The sequence below is a fragment of the Polypterus senegalus genome, chromosome 10 (genome assembly GCF_016835505.1).
Source record: "Polypterus senegalus isolate Bchr_013 chromosome 10, ASM1683550v1, whole genome shotgun sequence".
In the NCBI taxonomy this organism is placed as follows: domain Eukaryota; kingdom Metazoa; phylum Chordata; class Cladistia; order Polypteriformes; family Polypteridae; genus Polypterus; species Polypterus senegalus.
In genome coordinates, this window is record NC_053163.1 from 29,006,640 (window position 1) to 29,033,611 (window position 26,972).

The 26,972-nt window shown below is 38.3% G+C and overlaps 1 protein-coding gene across 1 annotated transcript in view; it reads right to left on the reverse strand.

The window, feature by feature from the left end:
- sh3bp1 (SH3-domain binding protein 1) overlaps positions 1-14,545 on the reverse strand; it is a 124,472-nt gene extending 109,927 nt beyond the window's left edge. Inside the window, exon 1 of the mRNA XM_039765576.1 lies at positions 14,447-14,545. Coding sequence (XP_039621510.1) covers positions 14,447-14,499 — 53 coding nt within the window. The 5' untranslated portion in view covers positions 14,500-14,545. The remainder of the gene's footprint in view (positions 1-14,446) is intronic.
- Between the last annotated feature and the right edge of the window lie 12,427 nt (positions 14,546-26,972).

The window sequence follows — 26,972 nt, forward strand, 5'->3', positions numbered from 1 at the left end:
AAATTCCATAAATGCTAAATATATAACAGTAAAGTTAAATTAAAAAAATAATAATTGCAAAGCCTACTCTGGCTGAAAGTTAAAGGTTGCAAGCTCTGAGTGTAGGAGATGTGTTGGTGACCTCAGTGGATTTTCATAGCAGCTGTAGAGATTAAAATAGTAAATAACAGGCAAGCATGTTAAATTTAAAAAAAAAAAAATTAAAAAGGCCAGCATTTGGCATCTGGAAAGTAAAAGAGGGCTGCCTTCAATGTCCATATTTTTTACTGTACAACTCAAATAGTTTAGGATATCTGTGGAAAGATAAAATTGGCTGATAGTTTTCAGAAAGCCACTACATAAATTTCTATGAGGGGACTTTAACTGTTTGCATCTACAGAATATAGTGCGTCTTTTCCAAATAGTCAGCATTACCCAACAAGTGATGGTAATGCAAGCAAAAATAAATTCATACATAATTTCCTGTTTCCTTACAATGATTGCTGCTAGACAGTTCACATCCGTTCTACTGATTTGGAATGAGAACTGTAGATTAAAAGAACTAAAAAGAGAAGAAATGCACATCTTCAGCCTATTTAGACTACCATGATAAGCATCAGAATTATTTTCTAATGCAAAAATGAGAGTCTATAGCATTGTTTTAGTGTTTACAAGGACACTATTGTTCCCTTTTTGGGTATTTTTACTTCACTAATAAGGTGCTGCCTCGTTTGATTTGGTTCATATTTTTAAAAATGTACTACTACTTGATTAGATTTATTTTGTAAGTCAAGTTGGGTAAGATTGTCTGCTAAATAAATAATAGTTATTATTATTACAAATCTGCAGCTAATGTTCTTTCAGACATAATTAAAATGTTGAACACAGCATTATTACTGATTACCAATGAATAAAAATAAATAATAAGAATACAAATAGAAATTGCTTGGGCTTTGTTTTATGATGGCCAAAGCTCATCATGCACCTAAGTTTAGTTAACATCAATTAATTACCCAAGAGAGCCAGGTTGTATTCAGCAATGCACTATTACACCATTCAGGGTGAGTTTTAAACCCAGCAATGTGAGAACTAATTAAAATGCAATAGTATATAAAACATAATACTTTTCATCTGCAGTGGGCTGGCGCCCTGCCTAGGGTTTGTTTCCTGTCTTGCACCCTGTGTTGGCTGGGATTGGCTCCAGCAGACCCCCATGACCCTGTAGTTAGGATATAGCGGGTTGGATAATGGATGGATGGATACTTCTCATTCAATACATATTAAAATCTGTTTTTTATTGCCTGGAATGCAGACAAAAGAGCAAAGCAAGCAATAAAAAGTGCAAAGAAAGGACCAATATTTTGTGTGCCCACACGTCAAAAGCACTCTCTGCCTCATCCACTATCTGATATAATGCTGTGCAGTTTCAGAATGGTGACAGCTGCTGCCTCCCACTGCTAATTTAATATTGTTTTTTTTTTGTATCAGTATACTGCTGCTGGATTATGTGAATTTACCCTTGGGATTAATAAAGTATCTATCTATCTATCTATCTATCTATCTATCTATCTATCTATCTATCTATCTATCTATCTATCTATCTATCTATCTATCTATCTATCTATCTATCCCTGGATATGAATCCATCCATCCAGCCATTATCCAACCTGCTACATCCTAACTACAGGGCCACGGCGGTCTACTGGAGCCAATCCCAGCCAATAAAGGGCGCAAGGCAGGAAACAAACCCTGGGCAAGGCGCCAACCCACCGCAGGGCGTGCACACACACGAGACAATTTAGAATCACCAATGCACCTAACCTGCATGTCTTTGGACTGTGGGAGGAAACCCACGCAAACACGGGGAGAACATGCAAACTCCACTCAGGGAGGATTGGGAAGTAAGCCAGGGTCTCCTAACTGTGAGGCAGCAGCGCTACCAACTGCGCCACCGTGCCTCCCCTGGATATGAATCCCAGCGGAGTCATTTCTACCGCTCCTTGAGTCCTTTTCTTGCACAGTTATATTACATGCTATTGACTGCTAGATTGACAGCAAAAATAAATGCTTCCCAGGTCTTCCCTGCGTGGAGTTTGCATGTTCTCCCTGTGTCTGTGTGGGTTTCCTCCCACAGTCCAAATACACACATGTTAGGTGCATTGGCGATCCTAAATTGTCCCTTGTGTGTGCTTGGTGTGTGGGTGTGTGTGTATGTGCCCTGCGGTGGGCTGGCGCCATGCCCAGGGTTTATTTCCTGCCTTGCGCCCTATGTTGGCTGGCATTGGCTCCAGCAGACCCCTGTGGCCCTGTAGTTAGGATATAGCGGGTTGGATAATGGATGGATGGATGGAAATGTGAGCGACCACAACCACAAGTACACAGTACACCAGCAAATGTCAATGCAAGAATAAAAAGAAAATTGTTATTTTAAATACGGAAAACACACACACAACAATATAATAAAAGTAAAACTGTATTGCATTCCAAACTGTGGGGAGACGTCCCAATTTTCAGCTCACAAACCCCCCCACCCGCCCCTCCCCCACACACTTGCCTGATTTACAGTCGAGTTTCCTGTGACTCAGTCAGTTAATTTCGTCGCATGCATTGTAGGCGTTTGGTTGAAATGGTGCATTTCTAAGTACAGTGCATAATGTTTTTGGAAGTTTTTGTTTTATTGTTATCGTAAAATTAAAAAAAAAGATTAATTGGATTTAATTATTTATTTGTTTCAGTTGAAAGCAACTTGTCTGAGAGCGTTGAAAATAAAAGGAGAAAAAACATGAAAATAATGTGTTTATAGACAAGAACGGCAGCAAAAATATGATTTCTCACATTACAAAAGTTATTGCAGTTTGTGTAGAAATTCATTTAGTATCTCTTATGGTCGGTTTAATGTGGTTAAAAAGTATTGTTATAGATCAGAGCATCAACGCTATGGCTTACCTACACTCTGAAAAATCAAGGTGCCAGAGTGGTTCTTCAGAGTGATGCCATAGGAAACCAGTTTTAGTTCCTAAAAAAACATCCAAATGAAGGTTCCAGAAAGAACCTTTTCTTATTTAGATCTGGAACAGACTTCCATACAGTGAACAACGATGAATAGAAGGTAGCAGATACCAATGGGTTCCTGATTTTAAAAGGACTCCTGCTGCATACAATAACACAGGCCGACTCCAGGTTTTTTAATCTGATAGTGTCCTACGAAGTAGCCTAACATACCATACATTAAAGATTTATGTTTTTTTACAAGATATTAGAAAGTTTTTTAAAGTACAAAACACTTCATACAGTATGTAAGGAACCCTTCCCAGAATGAAATGTTGCTTTGTCAAGCAATATTTCTACAAGGAACCACAAAACCCAGTAAAGAACCATAAAGTTCCATTAAAGATTCTTCTTTATAAGAGTATACCTATGTCTATCTAATTTATTTAACGTAATGATTTAATATTTAATATGTCAAGATAAGACTATATATGTATAATATCCATGAAGGACCATGTACAGTTAACATTACAAAGTATGTTGTGGTTTGGTGTACCAACTTAAAAATATCAATGTTTTTAGTTGTGCCCTTGCTTATCTTAACTGCAGCACACTCTCTATGCACCAATTGCAGTGCAAAATATTCAGCAAGTAAGCCACTATTACACTAACAACAATTATACAAATGAAGTTAAAGTAACAAGAAAAGTCCTTTCAATGTTTGTCCAAAGTATGAATGTTGTCATTCATTACTTTTCCTTAATGAGACAGTTTCGCCCAGCTATAACTAAAGTCCAGGGAAGCTATCACCCACCATCTCTTCATCCTGGTCCACTAGGCATTCTCCTTCAAATTCACCTCCAAATTCTTCAATTACTCTTGCCCTTACAGAAATGAACTCGTGTTCACCTCTTGGCTTCCTGTAGGTGGTGTAAATAGTTTTAGTTTCCAAAAACACAAGATAGATAGATAGATAGATAGATAGATAGATAGATAGATAGATAGATAGATAGATAGATAGATAGATAGATAGATAGAATTCTTTATTGTCATTATGTATACACCCAACAAAATTTTTTGTTGGTAGGACTGAGCTTCAAGGCAGAATACTTAAAATACACAATACACTATAAATAATAAAATAAGCATAATAAGTATAAAAGACAGCAGCAATAAAACATCATCAAGTCTAGACTTTTCCTGAGATAGTACGCCTGCAGAGACCAGTGATCTGTGTGTGTGGGTCCTCAGAGGAGGAATACTAGTGTGTGTCTTTGATTACGAGGGAAAGTGTGTGTGCATGTCTACAGGGGTGCAGGTTAGGGGTAGATGTAGATGTATGTGACTTGAATCAACCTTCTCTGTTGTGCTGTCTCTGTCACTGTTGTTCTTTAACCATTTCAGGCATGGTCAGCTACTCCCCCTCTTAATTCTTTTTCGGCTTCCGAGACAAGTGATCCTTTCAAGGTAGTCCACAAGCCTCCATTATCTATTAAAACCCACTTCATTACTTACTGAAACACTGAAAGGTACTAATGAACACTGACCACAACATACACATGACAGCTGTTAAACACGGTTGAGCTCTCAGTGGAGTTTATGCATTCTCCCTATATGCATTTTAGTGTTCTCCAGGTGCTTCAATCTCATTTCACTATCCAGAAGACATTAACGTTAGATTGATTAGAAACACTAAACTGGCTCAGCATAATTGAATGAAGCAGTGTGTATGAGTGTCTTCAAGGATAAATGGACTGGTGCTGCAGCTGGAGGTGGGTTTCTGGAATGTATCTAATGCTGTTAGGAATGGGTCTGGCTAATATTGACCTGGTGTTGCCTAACAAAGGTACAATATAAATAAAATATATTTATTATTATTATTAAGAAGCAAAAATGAATAATATCTATCTATCTATACTAACTGAAATACCTGGGGTTGCCCGGGAGGAAAATAAAGTGTTTTTTTTTTAAATTGTTTCAGAAAAACATAATTAAAAAAACACAACTTAAAAATAAAAATAAATTAACAAACAATGAAGACTTACTAATGTGCTTGTATTGTTTACTGAGGTGCCTTGTTATATATAATGTTTTTAGTTTTTCCATCTTGTAGCCAATATATAACAGTTGTTAGGACTTCCTACCGTTGAACAGGCCACATAAAGTTGTCCACGTGAGAAACAGGATGTGTCCAAATTGATTCCATCAATTTTCAATGATTGTCCAAACGTTCCGAGCGTCAAGTGGACAGATATACAAGACCGAATCTCTAATTAGACTCTTCCAATTAAAATTTTTTTACAACCAATTAAAGATTAAATATTTTACCTATATGAATAAATTTTCTAAGGTAAATTTCATAGCTATATTTGGTCTATACTTTACCTTTGATTTTGATAAGTTAATCAAATTAGGTTTTTGATTATGAATATATAAAAAAAAAATCCTATTTCTTTTTTCCAAAAAAATTGTAACACCAACACGTTAGCTACGATGTTTGTGAAACAAATGACATTTAGTTAATTAATAAAAAAACAAAAATTGCAAAGAAAGCCGCTGAATCCACAAAATAAACATAGTTTTATGGTAGATAAAAATAAAATTGCTTACTTATCTTATATATAACTAGTTGATTACCCAGTGGCTTCGCCCACTGAGTGCAAGGGAAAACAATAAAATGTAGTATATAAATTATTAAACAGTAAAACATTAACATTTAAGAAGTAAAGATACATTGAGCACTACTGGAGTGCTTTAGGGTAAAGTACATTTTAAAGCTGTTATAACACAACAGGTAAGTAGTACTAACAGCAGCTAAAATGTATACGGATCATCTCTCGGTAGGAGATCCCTTGTGAAAGGTGCTACACGACGGCTGTGGTATAGAAGTAACATTTTTAAAAAAAAGTTTCAATGTGGCAGTTTCCGTGACAGTGACGTGGACGAATAAATAAAACTTCTCTGTCAGAATGCAGCTGGCGGTGGACGGCTCAGCGCTGGAGTCCAGATAGGAGGGCTGGGAGAGGGAAACACGGAGCGCACTTCATTGGGATAAATCGGCATGTTTGTATTTATTTCTTTTCAATATCAGTAAAATGACTCTCACACAAATAATAACATGTTGTAAAGACAATATAAAATGGCGTCCACAAACGAAGTGATTAGTTCCTGTATTATATGTTCTGTGGTTATACGTAATTTCCGTTTCAAACGCAAAAAGAATTTTATATATATAGATATAAGAGATAGCCTATTTTTAATCAAAATATAATTACAGAATACGTACAAAGTAGTGTAAAAAGGATGGGAAAAGTGATGCCTTTTTTAAGGTTTTTTGACAGATTTATTTTTGTTTTGTGGTGTAGTAATAAATTTTCACATACAGAAGTTTTGACAACGTAAAAAAAGTCAATTACATTAGTGTTATTATTAGGTTGATTTAATTGTATTACCACTACAACATTGTTACAATTAGAATAATGCAAGATGAAAATATAGTTAACAAAAACAAACTTTAAACAGCAAACAAATAATACTACAGATTTTTCATGATAAAATTGTTGGTTGCTTTTACGGAGCACACCAGAAATGTTCCAAGCATCAACGGAATGATAACAACATACATAGAAGACAGCAAGATTCTTACAGTCTTCTTATATATATATATATATATATATATATATATATATATATATATATATATATATATATATATATATATATATGGTGGTTCGAGTCACAAAGACGGAATGAGTCCCAAAAATGGTTGTGATGCCAATCCGGCCAACTCTAATTTCAAAAGCAACAGGGGCGCGGTGGCTCTCAAACAAAAAGAATATTGGCAGTCACCTCCAGTTCGCCCTCTGGTGGTCGTTCCGAGTGTCAGATGGATGATAACATGCATACAAGACCGCAAGATCACCCCCCCACCCTACCCAGAAGGGGAGGGGGAGGTTAGGGTTGATTTCACCCTACAGTATTTTTAGTCGACCAATGAGAAACATGTGTTCCTAGTTTCATGAAATCGATGCAGCCATTCGGAAGTGATACTGGAACATACATACACACACGTACATTGACTTTTATATATATAGATGTATATATATATATATATCATGTGGTTACATGATAGTGCTGCATTTGGTCCTAGAGTGGTGAAAACTGTTTTGAATGGCTTTGGTTTTCTTCTACAGTCCAAAGGTTAAGATACATGGCTTCAAGATGTCTTGAGGTTCTGGTGAATGACTTTTGTATTGAACAGGTGTCTTCTCTAGGACTGACTGTTCTTAACTTTTGAGTTAAATTCCAGCTCTCAGAAGAAACATGAATATAACAGCAGCAAAAATAGATTTACAGTTTATACTAAAAAAAAAGGGCACTGAAACAAGGATAATTTTATTCTATTACTTATTTGGCAGACCACAAGCAACAGTTTCTTGGAATTTTTGTTTCTGTGCAAAATTCACCTAGCATGTGCAAAAGCAGGCTTCTGTTTCCATATGACTTCATATTAATTTTTCTGTGCCCATCTAGGGAATTGGTCTCTCAATAATTAGAACTAAAAACTATTGTGACTTAATGAGAAATGATCAGCTCAGCATCTCCATGAGTACTGTGGCTGCTATGTGAGTTTAACTATAATATATACAATCAGAAATCAATCACTATTGTGCTGGTTGTCTTGTTAGGCTTTTCCATCTGGTTGACCTTCATACTTAAAATAAAGCAACCGTGACTTCTACAGTTTAAGACTGAAGCAAATTTTCTTTCATCTGAATAAGTGCAAGGGTACAGGGGCATCAAGCATCAAGTAATAATTAATGCTTAACGAGACATGACATTCTAGTAAAAAGTACTGGAACTCCCACCAGGGCAATCTAGCTGCACTTATTGGAGAATAACAACCAGAGGACATGGGGAAAAAAGCATGCAAGCATGGGCAGAACAGACAGAATTTAAACCTGAGAAGAGGTAACACTGATCATTGTGCCACCATGATGACATACTATTATTATTAGCCTATTATTGTTTTTGCTGTTGTTGTCTTGAAGATGAATGACAAGCTAGTGATGTTTGCAGATGATACCAAACTAGATTGAATGGCAGATAAGATATAATTAACTATTTGAATCATTACATTGAGGCCTGGATAGAATACAAGCTTGGACAGATGAAGTTTAATGTAAACAAATGAAAACTGCCACACAAATATTAGATTTGAATACACAGCAGGAGGTTTGAAGTTTAAAGTCATCTTATGAGAAAGACCCAGAAGTTATAGTATCCATGTCCAGACAGTGGGCAGAAACAGACAGTAAGGCTAATAGGATGTTAAGTTATAGCACAATGTATAGGATAAAAGTCAAAAGAGGTCATACTGAAGGTATATAACACACTAAGGAGGCTTCATCCGAAGCACTATGCAAAGTTTCGGTTTCTATATTACAAAGAAGACATGGTCACGGAAAAGAATCAGCCACTAGTCTTATCCAAGACTGGCAAGGTATAAGTAATGAGGAATGACTGAAGGAGATGACGTTTTTTAGTTTAAGCAAATGGAGATTGACAGGTAACATGAACGAATTGTTTAAAATTATGAAGGGCATTAGTACAGTGGATGGCAGTGTTACCTTAATAATCAATTACTAAAGTAATAAAATAGCAAGAACACGGGACACAGTTGAAAATTTATTTATGGAAAAATTTTGCAAAAATGCTAGAAGTTGCTGCCTCACAATAAGGAGACACGGGTTCGCTTCCCGGGTCCTCTCTGCATGGAGTTTGCATGTTCTCCCCGTGTCTGCGTGGGTTTCCTCCCACAGTCCAAAGACATGGAGGTTAGGTGCATTGGTGATCCTAAATTTTCCCTAGTGTGTGCTTGGTGTGTGCGTGTGTGTGTGTGTTTGCCCTGTGGTGGGTTGTCTCCCTGCCCGGGATTTGTTCCTGTCTTGCGCCCTGTACTGGCTGAGTTTGGCTCCAGAGGGCCCCCATGACCCTGTAGTTAGGATATAGCGGATTGACTGACACATAAAATAAGTGTGGCAGACTATATGGTGTGGGAAACCTTCAAAATGTGACTTGACGTGAATTGGGTCAATTAGCGTTGTTGGAGTGAATGGCCTGTTCTCCTCTGAATTATTTTATTGTTTTGTGTTTTTAGACTGAAACTCATGGTCATATTTAATAGGAAATGTTAAAACATATGTTAATCATCATTATTCTGATGAATCCATATTGTTGAATCTCATCATTGTTATTCTGACTATTGCTTTTAAACAGCTGCAAGATACCTTTTTCCATCTGAGCTAAATAACTATTCATGTTCAGTTTTGGCGAGGGGAAGCAGAGTAACACAGAGAGACTCAAGAGTCCAGCTCACTGATCCCCTCACTTCACAATTTCCCCCATTAGTCTGTGATCATCTTCTGCTCAATGGAAATAAAACCGGCAGTGTTAGTGATCTGTTTTTGTTCCCTCCATCTTTCCTTATTGATGATCCTGCTATGCATTCACCATTAATCTTCTCACCATCCATACTCGATGATTTCATTAAACTTTATTAAAGGCATTTGTAGTAGTGGAAAATGAATGCAGCTGACCGCCGTGCAACCCCAAAAAGTGCCACTTGCCCAACCACCATGCAAAACCAAAAACTGCTCTGTACTTAAAACAGAACATTGTTTCCACCATGTTAAACGTGGAAAGGAAAACTAGCCAAACCACCATGCTGGGCCATATCATATGTCAGTTTAGCAAAATTTCCACAACATTCAGCACGGCAAGGTAAGGCATAGATATAACAACAATATAGACCACAATGATTTAATTAATATACTAAAATATTTGCTATTGACTTTATGGTAACACTTTATAACAGGGGTTCCCACCTCTGATCCTGGAGGGATGCAGTGCCTGTAGATTTTCATTTTAACCTTTTTCTTAATTAGTGACTAGTGTGGCTAATTAATCTCTTTTGGCTTCATTTTAATTGACTTGCTGTTTAAGCTTTTTAAGCAGAAAAACATAATGATGCTGTTATCCATTTACATCAGAAGTTGGACTCAGAGCTGGGAATGATGTCACACATGAGCTGACCACATTGCAGTAAAACATTCGGGAAAAACAATATGGATGCCTCCATGCTCTCGCGATGCGGACGTCTGCTGAACAGCACATTATGTGGTATTTTGTGCACCCAAACACCATACCAACATGTGCACAGATCAAGGCTGGACAGTACTGTGTGTATGAATGATTTAATGAGAGAGAAATAGACAGAAGTGCTAGTAAACAGTATAATAGTACAGCTTTCACTTAAGTCTATGGTATACGTTGCCATTTTGGATTGAAGTCATAATCTGAAGCTGAACAAACTCTGTCTTGGCAGACCAGCCTAGACTTTCTGAGTAGGAAGTCTTACTTATGGGGTTGGCATTCCTGTTGGAAATTCAGACTAGGATCTCAGTAAGTTTGATTTCCAGTTCAATGAAACTCAGTATGAGATACAAAACAAACCGACACATGTGCAACAACCTGTGCCCATCATACAATAACTGAAAATATAGAAAAATGAAGGTCTTGGTAATGTCCATCTGCTCTGGCCCACTAAATGTATTGATTAGGCTGTTAGAAATAAGAAAATCAACACTTTTAAAAAGACCCTCTGTGGACAGAATGAGAGTAACAACAAGCCATGAAATTAAACAACAGATTTAATTAACAACAAGAACTGGCTTTTAATTAAGGAGCCACTTGGTGTGATGGTGGTTGGACTTAGCTGGTTATCTGTTGGCTCGCTTCACATCTCATTTTTGTTTGGCTGCCATTTAAGGCAACATTAGAAGCAACTCAGAGGACTGAGTCTTAATAAACATGGCAGTTAAAATGAAGGGAAAAGAAGTAATTTAACAGCAGAAAATGGCCCCTGATCAGGAAAGTGGCAGGACAGAAAACCTGCAGCCACTGTGGGGGCTCCAGGACTGGAGCTGGACATTCCTGCTTTATAATAGGAAGTAAAGGACTTCACATAATACTCATTTGTATCGCAAAGAATCATTCATCCATCTTCCTAACCTGCTTATCCAGGAGAGGGTCACGGGAAAGCTGGAGGCTATCCCAGGAAGCATAGGGCAACCCCTGGATAGGCCGCTAGCCCATTGCATGGTGAACACACACACACACACACACACACACACACACACTAGGGACAAGTTAGCAACAGCAATTTCGCTAATTTGTATGTCTTTGGACTGTGCGAGTCAACTCATGTGCTCATGGGAAGAGCATGCAAACTCCAAGCAGGTAGCACCGAGGACGTGAGCTCTTGCCTCCTCATTGCAAAGCAGCTTCGTTACCACTGCACAACCCTCTTTAAAAACCTTGTACTCATTAATTGGGCATCTTTTTTCATTATCAAATTTAAACTTGAAATTTTAAAGGTTTGTGTGTAATGAAAGGTGTTATAAAGTGTTACTGAATATATTTATGTATTTTTACGCTGCACTCAAAATGCCATTTCAAAACACATATTAAAGATCAGTAAAACAAACAATCATTACAACTACAAGACTTTTTTCAAACAGCTATGCTGTGGAAATGTAAAAAGTATGATAGCAAAAAATAATTTGAACTTGCAACCATGTGAAAAAGTACAATAGAACTTTCAATCAAAATATCACTTTTGAAAGTTCCTTTGAAGTTTTGTCTGTATCCTTTTCGAAACGCAAATCTTAAAGCTCACAAAGAGTGATTTTATTTTCAAAACAGACTCCACTCTTTTGTTGTGTCCTAGAGGCTTGTGTCAAATGTATTCACACCAGATGCTCTCATCTAGGAATCTGACCGTTATGACCATCTCAGTAAACACCCGTCTACCCATCCATATTCTAACCCAGCGTTTCTCAACCTTTAAGTATTTGCAACCCGAGTTTTCATAACAATTTTATTCGTGCCCCCCCCCCCAACGTTTTTTTGAAAGGATCCCACTAATACCAATTTGTTCTTCTTTAATTAAAGATATATCATAGATGCATATTTTATTATACCTACTTCACTTTTATCAACATTTATCTAACTCTATATTTATTTTTCGAGTATCAGAATGTAGTTTAAGTTGGTTGTTTTGGTTTCAATAGATATATTTTTCATATTTTTGATTCTTGTTTTCTTTCTTTCACATCTTCGCGACCCCCCTTTTTGTTACTTCACGCCCCCCTAGGGGGGCCCCCCACAGTTTGAGAACCGCTGTTCTAACCGATGGGGAGTTGGAGCCTATCAAGTCAAGTGGCCTTATTGTCACAGCAGCCATACACTGTATTGCAGGCAATAAGATTAACCCTGAAACTGCAAGGCAAAATATACATAAACATAGGACATGTGCAAGACAATTAAAGAAAAATGCTTCTTTTTCTTCTTCTTCATCTTTTCCCAATTCTATGTGGGGTTGATGTGTTTGATCAACCATCTCCAAACAGCTTGGCCCTGCACCTCTCCACCAGTCAAGCGCTTTTCGTTCAGATATTCTTTTACTTTGTCCATCCACCTCCCTCACTTTCTCTTCTCCTGTACTTCCAATCCCATCACTTTTTTGTCCACATATTTGTTGTCTCTCCTCATCACATGTCCAAACCACTTCAACCTAGTTTTCTTTATTTTCTTAGATATCTCTCCCACTTTTGTTGTACCACTGATTCTCATTTCATATTTTGTCCACACATCCAAGAACAATACTATACTAGATCAATAATCCAGCATGGAACCAATGCAGGGCAGAGTGAAAACACACACACATACACACCAGGGCCAACTTAAAATCAACAATACACCCAACTTGCATGTCTTTGGACTGTTGGATGTAACCAGAGCACCTTGAGGACTAATAAACACAATGGGAGCACCTAGGATGTGAACCGGGGTCTTCTTACAGAAAGGCAGTAAGTGTGCCTCCCCTCAGAAAACAATTCCAGATTCTCTAGCGTGGATTCTCAATATTTGATTAAAACTTACAGTCTATTTCAGTGTGACCTATTATTGTTTATCCAGATAAGAACCATTTAATATCCTCAGCCAATGTTCCCAGAATGCAATCCTAAGCATTTTATGATAATATTCATAAATGTGCTAACCAAAGTGCATCTTAATTAGGATAAATGTCCGAAAACTGCTTCATCTCGTCACACATTTTTGCTTAGACCTTACTGGAATGAAATAGTTTTGCAAAGTTTCAGTCCGTCTTGCATTTACAATAATCCTTAATACACTTAACAGTTTGATCTGGGTGGGGTAATACTAAAAGGGCCATATTGAAAAATGAACAGTCTTTTAACTGATTCTATATTAAAACTATGCAGTCTTATTTTGTTCATCTGAAAAAAATCTCCTAATCCACCTATTATAAAACAAAGTGAAGAGAGTGTTTTATTTTGCTTAAAAGTGGGAAACGAGAAATTCACGTTATGAGAAACAGTTCAAAAGCTCTGAAGATTCTGTAAAATATTTATTATTAACATAATCTCCAGCCTGGGATTGTTCCTGCTTTGCTTTCTATACTTGCTGGGATAGGCTTCATCTCCCTGTGCCTCTGCTCGGATTAGAAATTGGATCGATAATCTGAAATCCACTTGATTCATTTCTTAATCTCAATGGCCTATGTCTGCAGCACTGGACACAAGGCGGGAAACATCCCTGGACGTTGCTCAGGTTCATAGAATTGCCCACTCATGCAGACACCTACGCTCACACTAGGCCAGTTTGGAAAACTAAATTCCCTTGGAGGATATAAGAGAAAAAGCAGAGTTCTGCGAGTAAAAACCCAAACTTGACTTGGAAGACAAGCAGGCATGAAATCCAAACCCAAGACCCAAGAAGCAGCAGCAAGACAAAAGAAGCAGCAACAGTAACCATCGCACTACCTTACCTTCCTGTTTATCAACGCTGTTCTCAGTTAGTTAGGTGTGCTACATGAATTGCTCACATTTTAAATATTTCTTAGTCTTTCAGTGATTACATAGGAAATATTTATTTCATGGCTGTCTAGTTTGGTGTCTGTTTTATCCTGAATAAGATCCAGCAGTATATGTCTTAGTCATGAGTAACGTAATCATTGTATTGCTATGCAATTCTTAAAATGAGTAAAATATAAAAAGGGCACTTATTAAATGCTTAAAAACACTAAAAATGAAATACATTCAAGTTAATGTAATGTTAAAAATGTTACTGTTCAAATTAGCATCAATATTTGACGTTTTCTCCTGCAGCAGACTTGAGATGCTTTGAATATAATAAAATGCATTTTGGCTGTACTGCTCATACTGTGAAAGGGCACCGACTTTTAATTAAAACAAAAGACGTGAATACCTGTGAAAACCACAGATCTATCAGACATTCCCATAATGAGACAGAGCAGAGCGGCCCTCCGTGCAAACGTTTTGTTCTGCTAAAATATTACAAGCCCACAACGAACAACAAGGCAAACACATACCTCCCCACATTGGCGAGTTGTTTCATGCGATTAAACTGCTTTTTCATCAACATCTTTCCATTCAAGAAGGTTGTGTTGTACTGAATGCACTGCCCTCACTTCCTCAGTACTCAAATAAAAACTTTTTTTTTATAATCATAGGGGCTGGTTTCTACTTCTTCCTTTTACAGAGACTATGGGTTAAAAAAAAAAAAAGTCATGCTTTGTAAGGGGAAGTAACGCTGCGAGCATGGTGCAGCAGACAACATAGGGTTTGTTGGTCTGCAGTTTAAAGAACAGAGCCCTTTTTAATTTTTTATGATTAATTAAAAAGGTTATTCTGATTGAATTGTGTAAACCAGTGTCATCTTGTATTAACTGTGCTGTCCACAAAGCTGTAATGCTGACATAGGAAAATCTAATGGATGTCAGCCCAACTGCTCTACAGTATATCTACAAAAGCTATCTGTTCATCCATTTTCCAGCTTGCTTGTCCATCAGGGTCAGTTAACGCCTTTCCAGTCAGCATGGAGTATGAGGTGGGCCAAACTCTGAATGGGAAAATCACGGGTGACATCCACACTCACTCCTAAAAGTTCTAACACAGTTCTGACTAAAACATCACGTACATCATTGAGATATAGAAAGAAAATCAAAAAACCTAGACAGAAAATTCACGTAGACATGTGGAGAACATGCAAACACTACTCAGACATTGTCCAACTTGACATTTAAACCTATGTATGTAATATAATTTATGCACATTAATTTTAGCATTAAAAATAGAATCTCGGTAAGGGTTAGATTGAAGGCCTACCTCACCCTCCTTATAAGCCAGATTGAAATGAGATCTTATCAGATCATAGTGTAACATGGAGCCCTGAAAAGGCCTGACCTATTTGATATAAAACAATGTCAGAGAGAGACTGAGTGAATACAGTACATGTAGATGTGACCTGCTATGCAACTATTATTAGAATGTTGACTTATTCACAGAGACTCATTAGGCTATTCAGCTTCCACCAACATCTAAGAAGATCTAAACAGAAGAAAGGCTTAGTGTAGAAACTTCAGTTCCCCTTTCACTGCATTCCGCAGATAGAACAAATCTAGGGTAGAGATTACCAAATGCTCTTTCTCATTTTTCACTGAGATCTGAGGTCAGCAAAGCATGAAAAGTCCCAATAAGATAGCCATAGTGGTTAGATTTGTATGAGATTTAATATTCTGCATCATATGGCCCCAAGGTCTTGAAATTGGATAAAGTGGTTATAAAAAAAATAATTGATTTCAAAACTATGGAATGTACTCCATATGTGACTCTCAAGTTAAATGTTGGGTCATGTTTCTCTTTGCAAATTAGACGTTTTACTTCCATTTTTTTGTCTATTGCCACCTTGACTCAGTTTTTCAAGTTGGATTTGTGCTCTAAGGATTGTGACAGTGTAGGTAAGCTCCTGGCTCCCTGTTCTATTATGTGAGCCTCTTGAACCCAACACCATCGATAAGTAACAGGATGAGCTAAGCAGATGAGGACAAAACACACCAAGCAAGGGGATAGTGAAAAGTGGTAGTGTTTTTATTAAAACAAATCAAAGTCCAAGTGGTGTCCAAAATGCAATGCTCAAGAAAAAATTAAATAAATAATCTATAAAATCAAAGTGCTACTGGAGGTTAAATCAATAAATAATCTAATAAAAATGAGGCTAAAACAATGCAGGAGTCTTTAAAATTCTCACCACTGGTGCTTCCTTTTTAAAACCGACGTCTCTCTGGCTTATCCTTCTAGGACCTCGCAGCACAGAGCGACGTCTACCAACAAGCACAGACACCTTTCGATCTTGGCCTGTGTCCCCGCTGCCTGGTCCATGGTGTCCCACGGGGAGCTACCGGAAGCTACACCCGCGCCTCCCACTGCCAAACCATGCTCCACCCAGCGAAAGCACACTGTCCTCCCACCGCTGCCAGTCACAGGCTCCTCCCGACGAGAGGATCCACCTGAGTGTAACGATCATTCCTGCTTCTGGCTGCTCAGCAAGGGTGATCCTCATGTACCCTTCTGAGCGCCGGCCACACACTACCGCCTGGGGCACCACTCCCATCCACCTGCTTCTCTCCCAAGCTCCGGCTCACCACTGCTCCTGCTTTTCTCTCTCTGTCCTTTAACCTCCGATCCTCTTTCCCATTTATAGGCTGGGGGAGCGGTTGTAAATGCGATCACCTGATTACCAACCCAGGCTGATCACAAGGCAATCAGACTGCCTAAAAGTGCTGGCAAGGCAAAACATGGATAGCTGACTGCCTCGTACCAACCCAGAGGCAGATCGCTCGCACCTGCTCCACTCCAGACACAAACGCGTTCATTATTTATTTATTGATTAAAATGGCCACTCTTTTTGAACCGTGGATCCGCTATACCACAAGGATGCTTTCTCATTGAAGCATGTCACTGAGCAGCCATTATTTGTTGATGTATTAGACACATTTTAGAGACACAACGATTCTGATTATATCCAAAACTGAAAAGAAAAGGTCCCTTGGATAAATAATTCAAAAATATGGTTTTGTTAGAATGTCACATCATCGATTTATCACTCTTCAATATGAAGTAAAGACCAATCAGTCCTACTGGTTTGATTAGCATGTGTATTAAATTGGATAGCATATATATCTACCATCCTGATAAAATGCCTCCAGGAATTCACTCTGTTCACTTTGAGAGAGAGAGAGACACTCTCACTCGCCGCACTGGCTAATACAGGCCTAGGGTGAGGCTCAGAACAAGACTGAGGTGATTTGGGTTTGTTTTGACTTGGATGCCCAAAGAGAAGAGTCTTCTTAGGGCATGAGAGAACATATGAAAGTGACTAGAGCTGAACGATCTTGGGAAAATTTCTAACTGTAATATTTTTAGACAATATTGCAATAACGATTTAAATTTAAATTATTTTCATTTCCTGAATTTTACTTTTTCCTACATTTAAAGAATCAGATGAAAAAATACAGTTGCTCTGCTTTTTTATTTAAAGAGGACTGTTATAGAAAATGGTTACAGTTTTTGTTATAATAGAACATTAAAATTCAGCGAACAATAAAAAAATATTATCTTTTGATAACTCCATTGACCAGTCACTCCACACCATCCCTACTACATCAACATCTTCTACAATGTCAATTGAAATGGCCAGTGATGAGTCCACTTCTGTCCACCACTGAAGACAAAGTAACGATATAACTGAGGAAGCTACACACAGGCACAGCAAAAGCTGCGGGACCAAATGGAGTCAGTCCTCGAGTTCTTAAGGCCTGTGCTGACCAACATTGTGGTGTCATCTGTCACTTGTTCAGGCTTCAGAAAGTGCCACTGCTGTGGAAAACATTCTGCATTGTTCCTGTTCCAAAGAAGGCAGGCACCTCTTCACCTAATGACTACAGATCAGTCACAAGTACTACTCACATCATAAAGACCTTTGAGAGGCCAGTGCTGGACTATATGAGTCCTCTTGTGGTAGACCACCTGGGCCGACTGCAATTTGCTATCAGGTAAAGACTGGAGTGGAGAATACCATTGTCTACCTACTCCGTAAGACTTATTCTCACCGGGACAAAGCTGGCAGCACTATGAGGATTATGTTTTTTGATTTCTCTTTTCCTTCAATCTCATCAAGCCATCCCTGTTAAAGGGTAAATGCAGAGATATGTGGGTGGATATACCAGAGGTGTCCTAGATAATGGACTATGTGTCAGGTCGACTGCAGTTTGTGAGACTCAAGGACTGTGTTTCTGATACGGATGTGACACTGGAGAACCACAAGAAACAGACCTGTCTGCTTTACTCTTCACTGTGTACACCTCAGACTATAAATATAACACCAGGCCATGTCACTTACAGACATTTTCTGATAATTCTGCACTTATGGGGTGTATCAATAAGAGGGATGAAACTGAGTATAGGAGTCAGGTGGAGAACTTTGTTTCCTGGTGCCAAGAGAACTGTCTGCATCTAAACATCAGCAAAACTAAGGAACTGCTCATTGACTTTTGCTGCACCAAAGAGCCTCTATGCCCGGTCACAATTCAAAGAATGGAAGTAGAGATGGTCTACAAGCACTTGGGGGTACACATTAATGGCAGGTTGGATTTGTCTCATAGTACAGAAGAACTAAATAAGAAAAGGCGGAGCAGGCTCTTTTCTCTAATTAGACTGTTTTCCTTTCAAGTGGGTAGTGACATCCTTCACGTCACTCAGTGATGGTCAATGCGATTTTCAATGCTGTGGTGTGTTGGACAGGAAACATCACTTCAGTTGATGCCTAGCGAATTAACAACCTCATTTAAAGGGCAAGCACAGTTAAAGGAGGCACTGTAGATCCCCTGAAGGTAGTAATAAAGGAGACAATTAAAACAAAACTGAGTGCCATTATGAACAATGCTGCACATCTTTTTTCACACTAACACTGGGGACTTTGAGACAAAGAATTATTCAGCAGAAGTGTGTCTCTGGAGCAGAGTGGTGGCTCTGAGGCTAAGGATCTGCACTGGTATCTGGAAGTTTGCCGGTTCGAATCCCTGTTACTACCAAAAGAGATCCTATTCTGCTGGGTACAAGGCCCTTAACCTGAAGACCTTAGATCTTCAAATGAGTGTCTGATTATTATTCCAAGAACTAAACTTAAAAGAAGTGGTGAGATGGCCTTCTGCTGTTATGCACCTAAAATCTGAAATAGTTTGCCAATAGGAATTCACCAGGCTACTACAGTGGCGCACTTGAAAAAACTGCTAAAAACCCATTACTTTAACATGGCTTTCTCATAGCTTCATTTTAGTTTAATCCTGATACTCTGTATATTCAATTAATTTTCATTATCATTCATGGTGGTTCCAAAATCGGTACTAACCCCTACTTTCTCTGCTGTTCTTTTTCCGGTTTTCTGTGGTGGTGATCTGCGCCACACCACTTAATCAAAGCACCGTGATGCCCCTACATTGATGGATTAAAGCCCAGAAGTTTACATGACCATCATCATCAAGTTCTTCCATGTGAACCCTGAATACAATGAGGACTGATTGAGGTCATTGATGTTAGGTAGAATGCCTAGAGGGTGCTGGGTGGTCTCGTGGCCTGGAACCCCTGCAGATTTTTTATTTTTTGTTTGTTTTTTCTGTCCTCCCTGGCCACCTTACTTTTATTCTATGTAAATTAGTATTGTCTAACTTTATTTTCTTATATATTTTGTTGTTTTTTTTTTCTTATTTCATTATTTGTATGAAAATGGGCTAAATAAATAAAAGTTGTTGTTGTTGTTAACCTGCAATTGTTCCAGGGGTGCTTTACAGCGGCTGACCCTGTGCTCTGACTGCCAGGGGTATGTGAAAGCTAACAAATTCCTAATACAAAAAATTGTATAAGGCAAAATGAAGACCAAAAAAAAGATGACCTTTATATCAACAGCAATACTTTAATTTTCTTCTTTTTCAGTCTTTCTTGCCTGTGTTAAAACTAGACTATGTGTGAATGATTATTTATTTAAAGAAATTCTATAAAAGGCCAAATTTACCGCGGCGACTAATTAAGATCTGTCTGTCTATCGAAATACCAGAAAATGTACCCACAAGACCATAAATAAATAAATAAATCCAACAGGAAATGTATATAAATAATGACCTTAACCATGAGATCAGTAATATGAAATGTTTTTGCATTATAAACTGAACAGTTTTTGAATCATTAAAGCAATACTGCTAAATTTACATATTTACTATGTAGGCCACTGTATGGCAGACAAGATTATAGGGAAGTTTCTCAATTTGATTTATACAGAGAATTTTATTAAGTATCACTATGAGTTTTTGTTTAGTAGTTTTTTTAAGTATGAGTGAAGGGCAATACTATCCACTGCGACAAGTGAATGTAAGCATATATATAAAATTAATACATTTGATTTGCATGAGCAGTATTTGTACTGAAGGGTAGGGGTGCCACCCTAAGCCCATTAAAGACTTAGACCACTCCGAGACATTAAGAGTGTTGTTTTTAAGCCATTCCCATGCAGCTTTGGCTTCATGCTTGGGGTCATCTTCATGGAAAACATATCTTCTCCATAGGTGCAGGTTTATCTGCATGAGGTTTTTCTCTGGGGTTTCCATGTATTTTGTTGCATTAATTTTACCCTCACAAGCTTTCAGAGCTTGCTGCAGAGAAGCATCCTCACAGCATAATGCTGTCACCACCATGCCTCATTGATAGGAATGGTATGAGTTTGATAATGTATAGAATTCTGCTTACACCAAGCATAGTGTTTAATCTGATGGCCAAAAAGCACAATTTTGGTCACTTCTGACCACAGAACCTTTTCCCAGCTGCCTTCAGAGTCTCCCATGTGATTTCTGGCAAACTCTAGCTGAGATGTTACACGTGTTGTTTTTTTTTTAAACAGTGTCTTTCTCTTTGTCACTTCCTATAAAGCTGTGTCTGGTGAAGTCTCCGGGCATGTGTGAGTGTCTGCACAGTCTCTCTAATTACAGTTGCTGTAGTTTGATACTCCTTCAGAGTTCTCAGTGGTCACTATCATTTGTCTTCTTCTTGCAACATTGTTTGGCTCTTGTGGATATCCTCCTCTAGCAGATTTACAGCTGAGTGGTACTCTTTATGTTTCTTTAACTCGACCCCAAGATTTATTCACTGACTTGGATGTTCTCTTGTCTCCATCCCCAACTTGTTCTTTTGAATCACTTTTTCACAAAGTTGCTTGGAGTGTTTTTTTGTCTTCATTGTTTAGGTTAGGTAATGATCTCCCCACCAGCTGGACCTTCCTGATGAGGTGCATGTATTCCACAATCAACTGAACTTCAGACAGGTGGTCTCCAATGAACTAATTCTGGGACTTCTAAATTAAATTTTGACTTAATTGTGTCATATTAAAGGGGGTGAATACTTATGGGACCAATTAGGTTGTGTTTTATATTTGTAATTCATTTAGAACATTATGCCGAGATCAGTTTTCACTTTGACATTAAGGAGTGTTTTTTGACCCATGTCAGGAAAGCCACATTCAATCCACTGTGATTCAATGTTGTACAACAATAAAAAGTGAAAATTTCCAAGGACGTGAACACTTTTCTATCGGCACTGTATAGTAAGACAAAACAATTCACTTCTATATAGGATCGTGTTCATCTTTTTCAGTTCACACTACATTAATACCATTTTTACTTCTTTTTTTAAGCATTTCTCCCTATACTGTTATTATTTCATAGTGAAAGGTTGTGTGTTAATGATGGGGTTAGATGTTTATTGTTGCTTATATGTGGGGAGATGGATGAAGGTTGATGTATGTTAACACATTAGTTCATGCAGTTCCTGCATTGTTATTATGCATAATTATTCTTTATTATTTATTTCTATAAAACAAATATGTTCCAATCCATAAATCATAAACAAATACATCATAATCATATCTACTAAAACCATCTTGCCTGAAGAAAGAGCCTGAGTTGCTTCGAAAGCTTGCATATTGTAATCTTTTTAGTTAGCCAATAAAAGGTGTCATTTTGCTTAACCTTTCACCACATCCATAATGGCTAACATGGTACAACACCCTAGTATCACGGAAACCATTCAAAGTTTTAATGATACAGTGATGCCTTTTTTGGCCAGTTCCCATGTAACACCTGGCTGTGACAGATAGACAGTCATTTCCGGAGGGTGGGACTGGACTGTGTGTCTACCTTGGGGGTTGCCAAGGGACCCTGAGCTGTTTTGTCGAGTGGTGGGTGTGCCAATGTGCTGTACCACTGCATGCTCCCCAACCTAATCTGACCTTGATGAACCTATATGCTTGCTTTCTGTTATTGGGCTGTATTTGCTCTCCACAAAGTTTGCAACACTGAAAATCTTTATAATGTTGTGAGACTTCTGAACTCTTTTGAGACCCTCCCCAACGGGACGACACACAATAGCGCAACTACCGCATCTGTTGAAGGCTGCTTGTTCAAACTGAAACAACTACAAGATGACCTCGGCCATGCACAAAGTGTTGGTCGCCCAATGAGTGATGCAGGGAACATTATAACTTAGCCAGGTCGTGTGCTGTGTCTGTCTATAGTAGAGTGGTAGATCGTGCTACAATAAATGACCTTGCTGTTCCTGTTCCCAGTAGAATAAAACCCTCATCTTTGGGGTGCAAGATATCGACTCACACGTCACAATGTATAGACTTAAAGTATTAATACTGCAGCTCTTGCATTTTAAAAGCTGTGTTATGTCTAATCATGATATCAATGTGAAATCAATAAATCATATAACATTAAAGGTGAAAAATATTTGGTAAGCAATATTAGTGACATATAGTATGCAATTTTAACAAATTTGATGGAGAATATTCAGGAAGGGAGCCCAGAATAGTAGGACTGAGATGGATGGCCCTGGGATGAAAGTTGGTTCCTTACCTGGAAAGTAGGCCACTTTGAAAAGATGGTGGTGGACGGAAATCCTTTCAACAACCTCTGCTGTGGCATCTGAAGTGCTCCTATATATGGCATAAAAGGAGACGTTTTCCTTCCTCAGAAGTCAGAGTCAGGAGGAGGCTAAGAGATTGTGACTTTATTATAATATCTGAAAAGGTATTGGCTTAACTTTAGTTTCTTGCATTTGAACTCATGACTGCATTGTGTAGTTGTGTCAGGTGTTTGGGGCTTTGTGGCGGCCCCTGCTGGTCACACCATTCATACGTTTTAGTCATCTGTTGCTGAAATCCATCCATCTTTAAGCCTGCTTATTCAATGCAGGGTGACAGGTAAGCTGGACCATATCCCAACAAGTAACAGGAAATATCCCTGGACAGGGCACCAGCTATTCACAAGTGGTTTAAGGAATTCAGTATCACAGGAAGAGAAGGACCTATCGTCATCGCATTACATGCAAAGCAAGAGCTAACACTGAAAAAGAGACGTGTGAGTGACAATCGATAAGTATAACACATTGCATCCTCATTCTTGCTTAATCCAGTTCATGGTCAGAAGTGGACAGAGCCTATCCTGGAAATATTGCAAAGTACATTGGAACCAATCCTGGACATTGCATCAGAGCTAGAAAGGTTTATAGAGCGATTATTGGAAATGATATTATATACCGGCGGTTCTCTGTGAAAAAAAGAAAACAAGAATCAAAAATATGAACAATACATCTATTGAAACCAAAACAAATTAATTTAAACTACATTCTGATACTAGGAAAATAAATATAGAGTTAGATAAACGTCGATAAAAGTTAAGTAGGTAAAATAAAACTTGTAGCGGTGTATCGGCAGCAAAAAATATAGGAATACACTTTACTAGGGTGTCAAAAAACGTTAGACGGGGGCACAATTAAAACTGTTATGAAAACTTGGGTCACAAATACTTAAAGGTTGAGAAACGCTGTTATATACTAATTGCGTAGTAATTGTGTCGCCTGGTAACGTCTACCGAGTGTGAGAAGCCCTTGACAGATATGACCCTGAGTACACTTTCTACTGAGCTCCAACTGGCATTACAGAATAAGCACAGCACCTCTCCTCAGCTTTGTGCCTATTTGAAGACATTCTTGCAGCTTAGCACTCAGGCTGGAAATAAAAAAAAGGAAATAGAACACAGCAGTTTTAAAAGAAAGCCTCAAATATCTTAGTTGAATATCCAAAATGACTTAACGGCTTGAAAACAAGAAGTGATGACCTACAACACAGGATGTCATGACAATGTTAAAAAGATGTATTTCCCCAAGAAAAAGAGAGAATAGTAAATTAGTACTACAAACTGTCAGGGCTCATCAGGGTTATCTACAGGATTTTGCCACACTAACTGAGCGAAAGAGACATACTGAACACTGGTTCACTCATTTATTGCACTTTAAGCTGCAACAAAGTCCATCTGTTATAGTGCAGGGTGCAATGCCCCATCTTACACCCTTAGCTTCGTCAAGAATTTTAAGATCAGTCTAAAGGTTCTACCATAAATATGTCCAAAAGTGGTACTAACACAACTCTCCATGGCCGAAGGGTTGATGTTTGATTCTGCACCTCCTTTTGTACTCCCAATGATGCCTGAAGAGTGGCATGGCTTGTAACTACAGTAAGTATGAAAACTTCAGAGGGAAATTTCATGTGAGTGAGGAACAGTTCTTTACAATCACCAGCTTGATAAATATGAAGTGGCCTAACCAGAATAAGGGGCACACGTGAGGATTTTCATGCCATCCTGCTCCTTAGAATGACTAGGTCATCTGCCATGTCTGGTTCACTCTAACAGTCTGGATTGTTTTGGAAAATTTGAAATGGAAGGATAAAGAGAATATTAAGGAGCAATTCTAAAGCATAGAGCAACAGAATCTGAGAGGACAAGGTCAAGGGTTGGGGTCCAGGGTTGGAATCCCCATTTAATGTAGAGCTTGTCCAAGTTGAATGAAAGTACAGAGGATGGTTGTGGTTTGAGTTGAAGTCATTACGAGTGCTCCTGAGGACACATAAGTAGCTCCTTCAGATGCGGGTCCAACAACGAACACCAATGTCTGGTTTGTAATGTCCTTATTTTGCAATCGGGGCAGAGGAATTCCGGTGGAAGAGCAGAAGTGACATTAGTCATCACTTGTTGTTTCTTACATTCTAAAGGCAAAAGGGGAAAAGACACTCATAGCTGTGTCACACCCCTCCTTGACCCCTGGGTGTTTACCTGAATAGAACCCTCGACACATTCCTGCAGCGGTCATGCATGACAATAATCTAATTAGTTTAGGTCAAAATCCTAAACCAGAGATGCGTAAAACATATATAAAGAGCAAAACAAGTCACTGAAGAGATGTTTTTTGCAACCAAAAGAGAACTACAGTTAGAAAGTTGCTAAAGAATGAAGTTTTCTCAGTAAGTCTATACTTTCACAACATTCAGTGAGTAGCTGACACAAGGCCTTTGTTAACATGTTTAAGTAACTAACCACCATGAGGTCACAAATACTGCAGCTCATGTGCATTTCAGCATATGCTGTCATAGAAGTGGTCACAATAAAGTATAACAAAACAAAAACAGTAAGAAAAATAAGAAATAACACCAAATGCATAATCATTTCTCGAATCCTGACCTTCTATCTGTCCATTTTCAATGCCTAAAAATGGTGGAACTCTGTGTGGATGGCATTTTTGGGTTCATTTTCATACAGATCCACACTAGTACTGGTCCAATTTAGAGTCGCCAATCCACAAACAAAGCCAATTAGCGCGTTAAGCTAAAATGACAGAAGAAGCCCTTGTGAACACTGAATATGCAATGGAGTTTGGACACTTCCGTATTTATGTTTTCTTGCTGACTATGCATCCTTTGCTAGATTTTAATTACATGGTTTGTCGTACACTTCCTCAAAAATGCTTTCTATACTGAATTTGATCTTTTGACACTCGCTTTGCTTGTAGTTATTCCCATCCATTCATATTATTAAAAGTCACTAATATTATAGGAATTTCAGGAAGGTGAAACCACTCCAGCCAACACTGGCTGTAAAGCAGGAGCAAACCTTCAATGAGATGCTAGCCCATCAGATACGTATTCAAAGAATTTTAATTTAGGGTTACCCAGTTAAATAAAATGCATACTTTTGGAATGTAGGAGGAAAGCAGATTGCCAGGGGAAAACTCTCAATAACTATGGGCAGACTGCTTCCAGGGCAGAGTTCACACCAAGTCCCACAAGCTTGTAATTTAACAGAAAAATAACTTAAAAGAGCAGCTAATAAATACGATTAAACATTAATATAATTCTAAATGAGAATAACATGAAATATTACAAAGTTGAAATACTCCATAAAAATTAAAATCCAGTAAAGAAACGTTTATTAAACATTAGTTACATCCCCACTTAAAAATAATCCTTTATAATCAATCAAAGCCTGATTTTGAATATGCCAGTGGATTTGTTGTGAATCTGTCCATCTATGGAAAAGGAGGCCTGAGTCATGTGTAGGGTTTTCGCTTGGTTCAAGACTGCAGTTGTGCTGTGCAGTACTAAATTAAGAACTGCACAGGCAAACATCTAATTGTCTCGCTTTGTTAGTGTGGTCAGGTCATCAGATGGTAGCAGGGAAGCCTATCATCCCTTATGTAGTGCTGTGATACAATACGTATTATAATAGGTGTGTGACATGAGCGTCACCTTACCTGGCTCTTGAAATAATCACTGGAGCCCAAGAGTGTAGGAACACAAGATGGAAAGCTCTAAGCATGTGACCCTAGGATATCCACAAACACATGAGAGCAAAGGGTTAGAAAGCCCATCTCACAATAGTCACTTAAACTTGGAATCAGGTGATTAACGGACAAAGCTTTAGCCGCCAAGATGAAGTGGGAAGTAACTGTTGAGTTGAGAGAAGTGAAGAAAGGAGGTTTTCAAGACACTTTTAGGTGGGCAAGTATGGTGGGCACCATGCCAAGTAGAAGATGTATGGCTGTTTAGTTAGTTGAGTAGTTTGCTTTTCCTATAGTATTATAGCACTATGATTTCCTTCTTGTTTAAGTCCTGTATTGTGC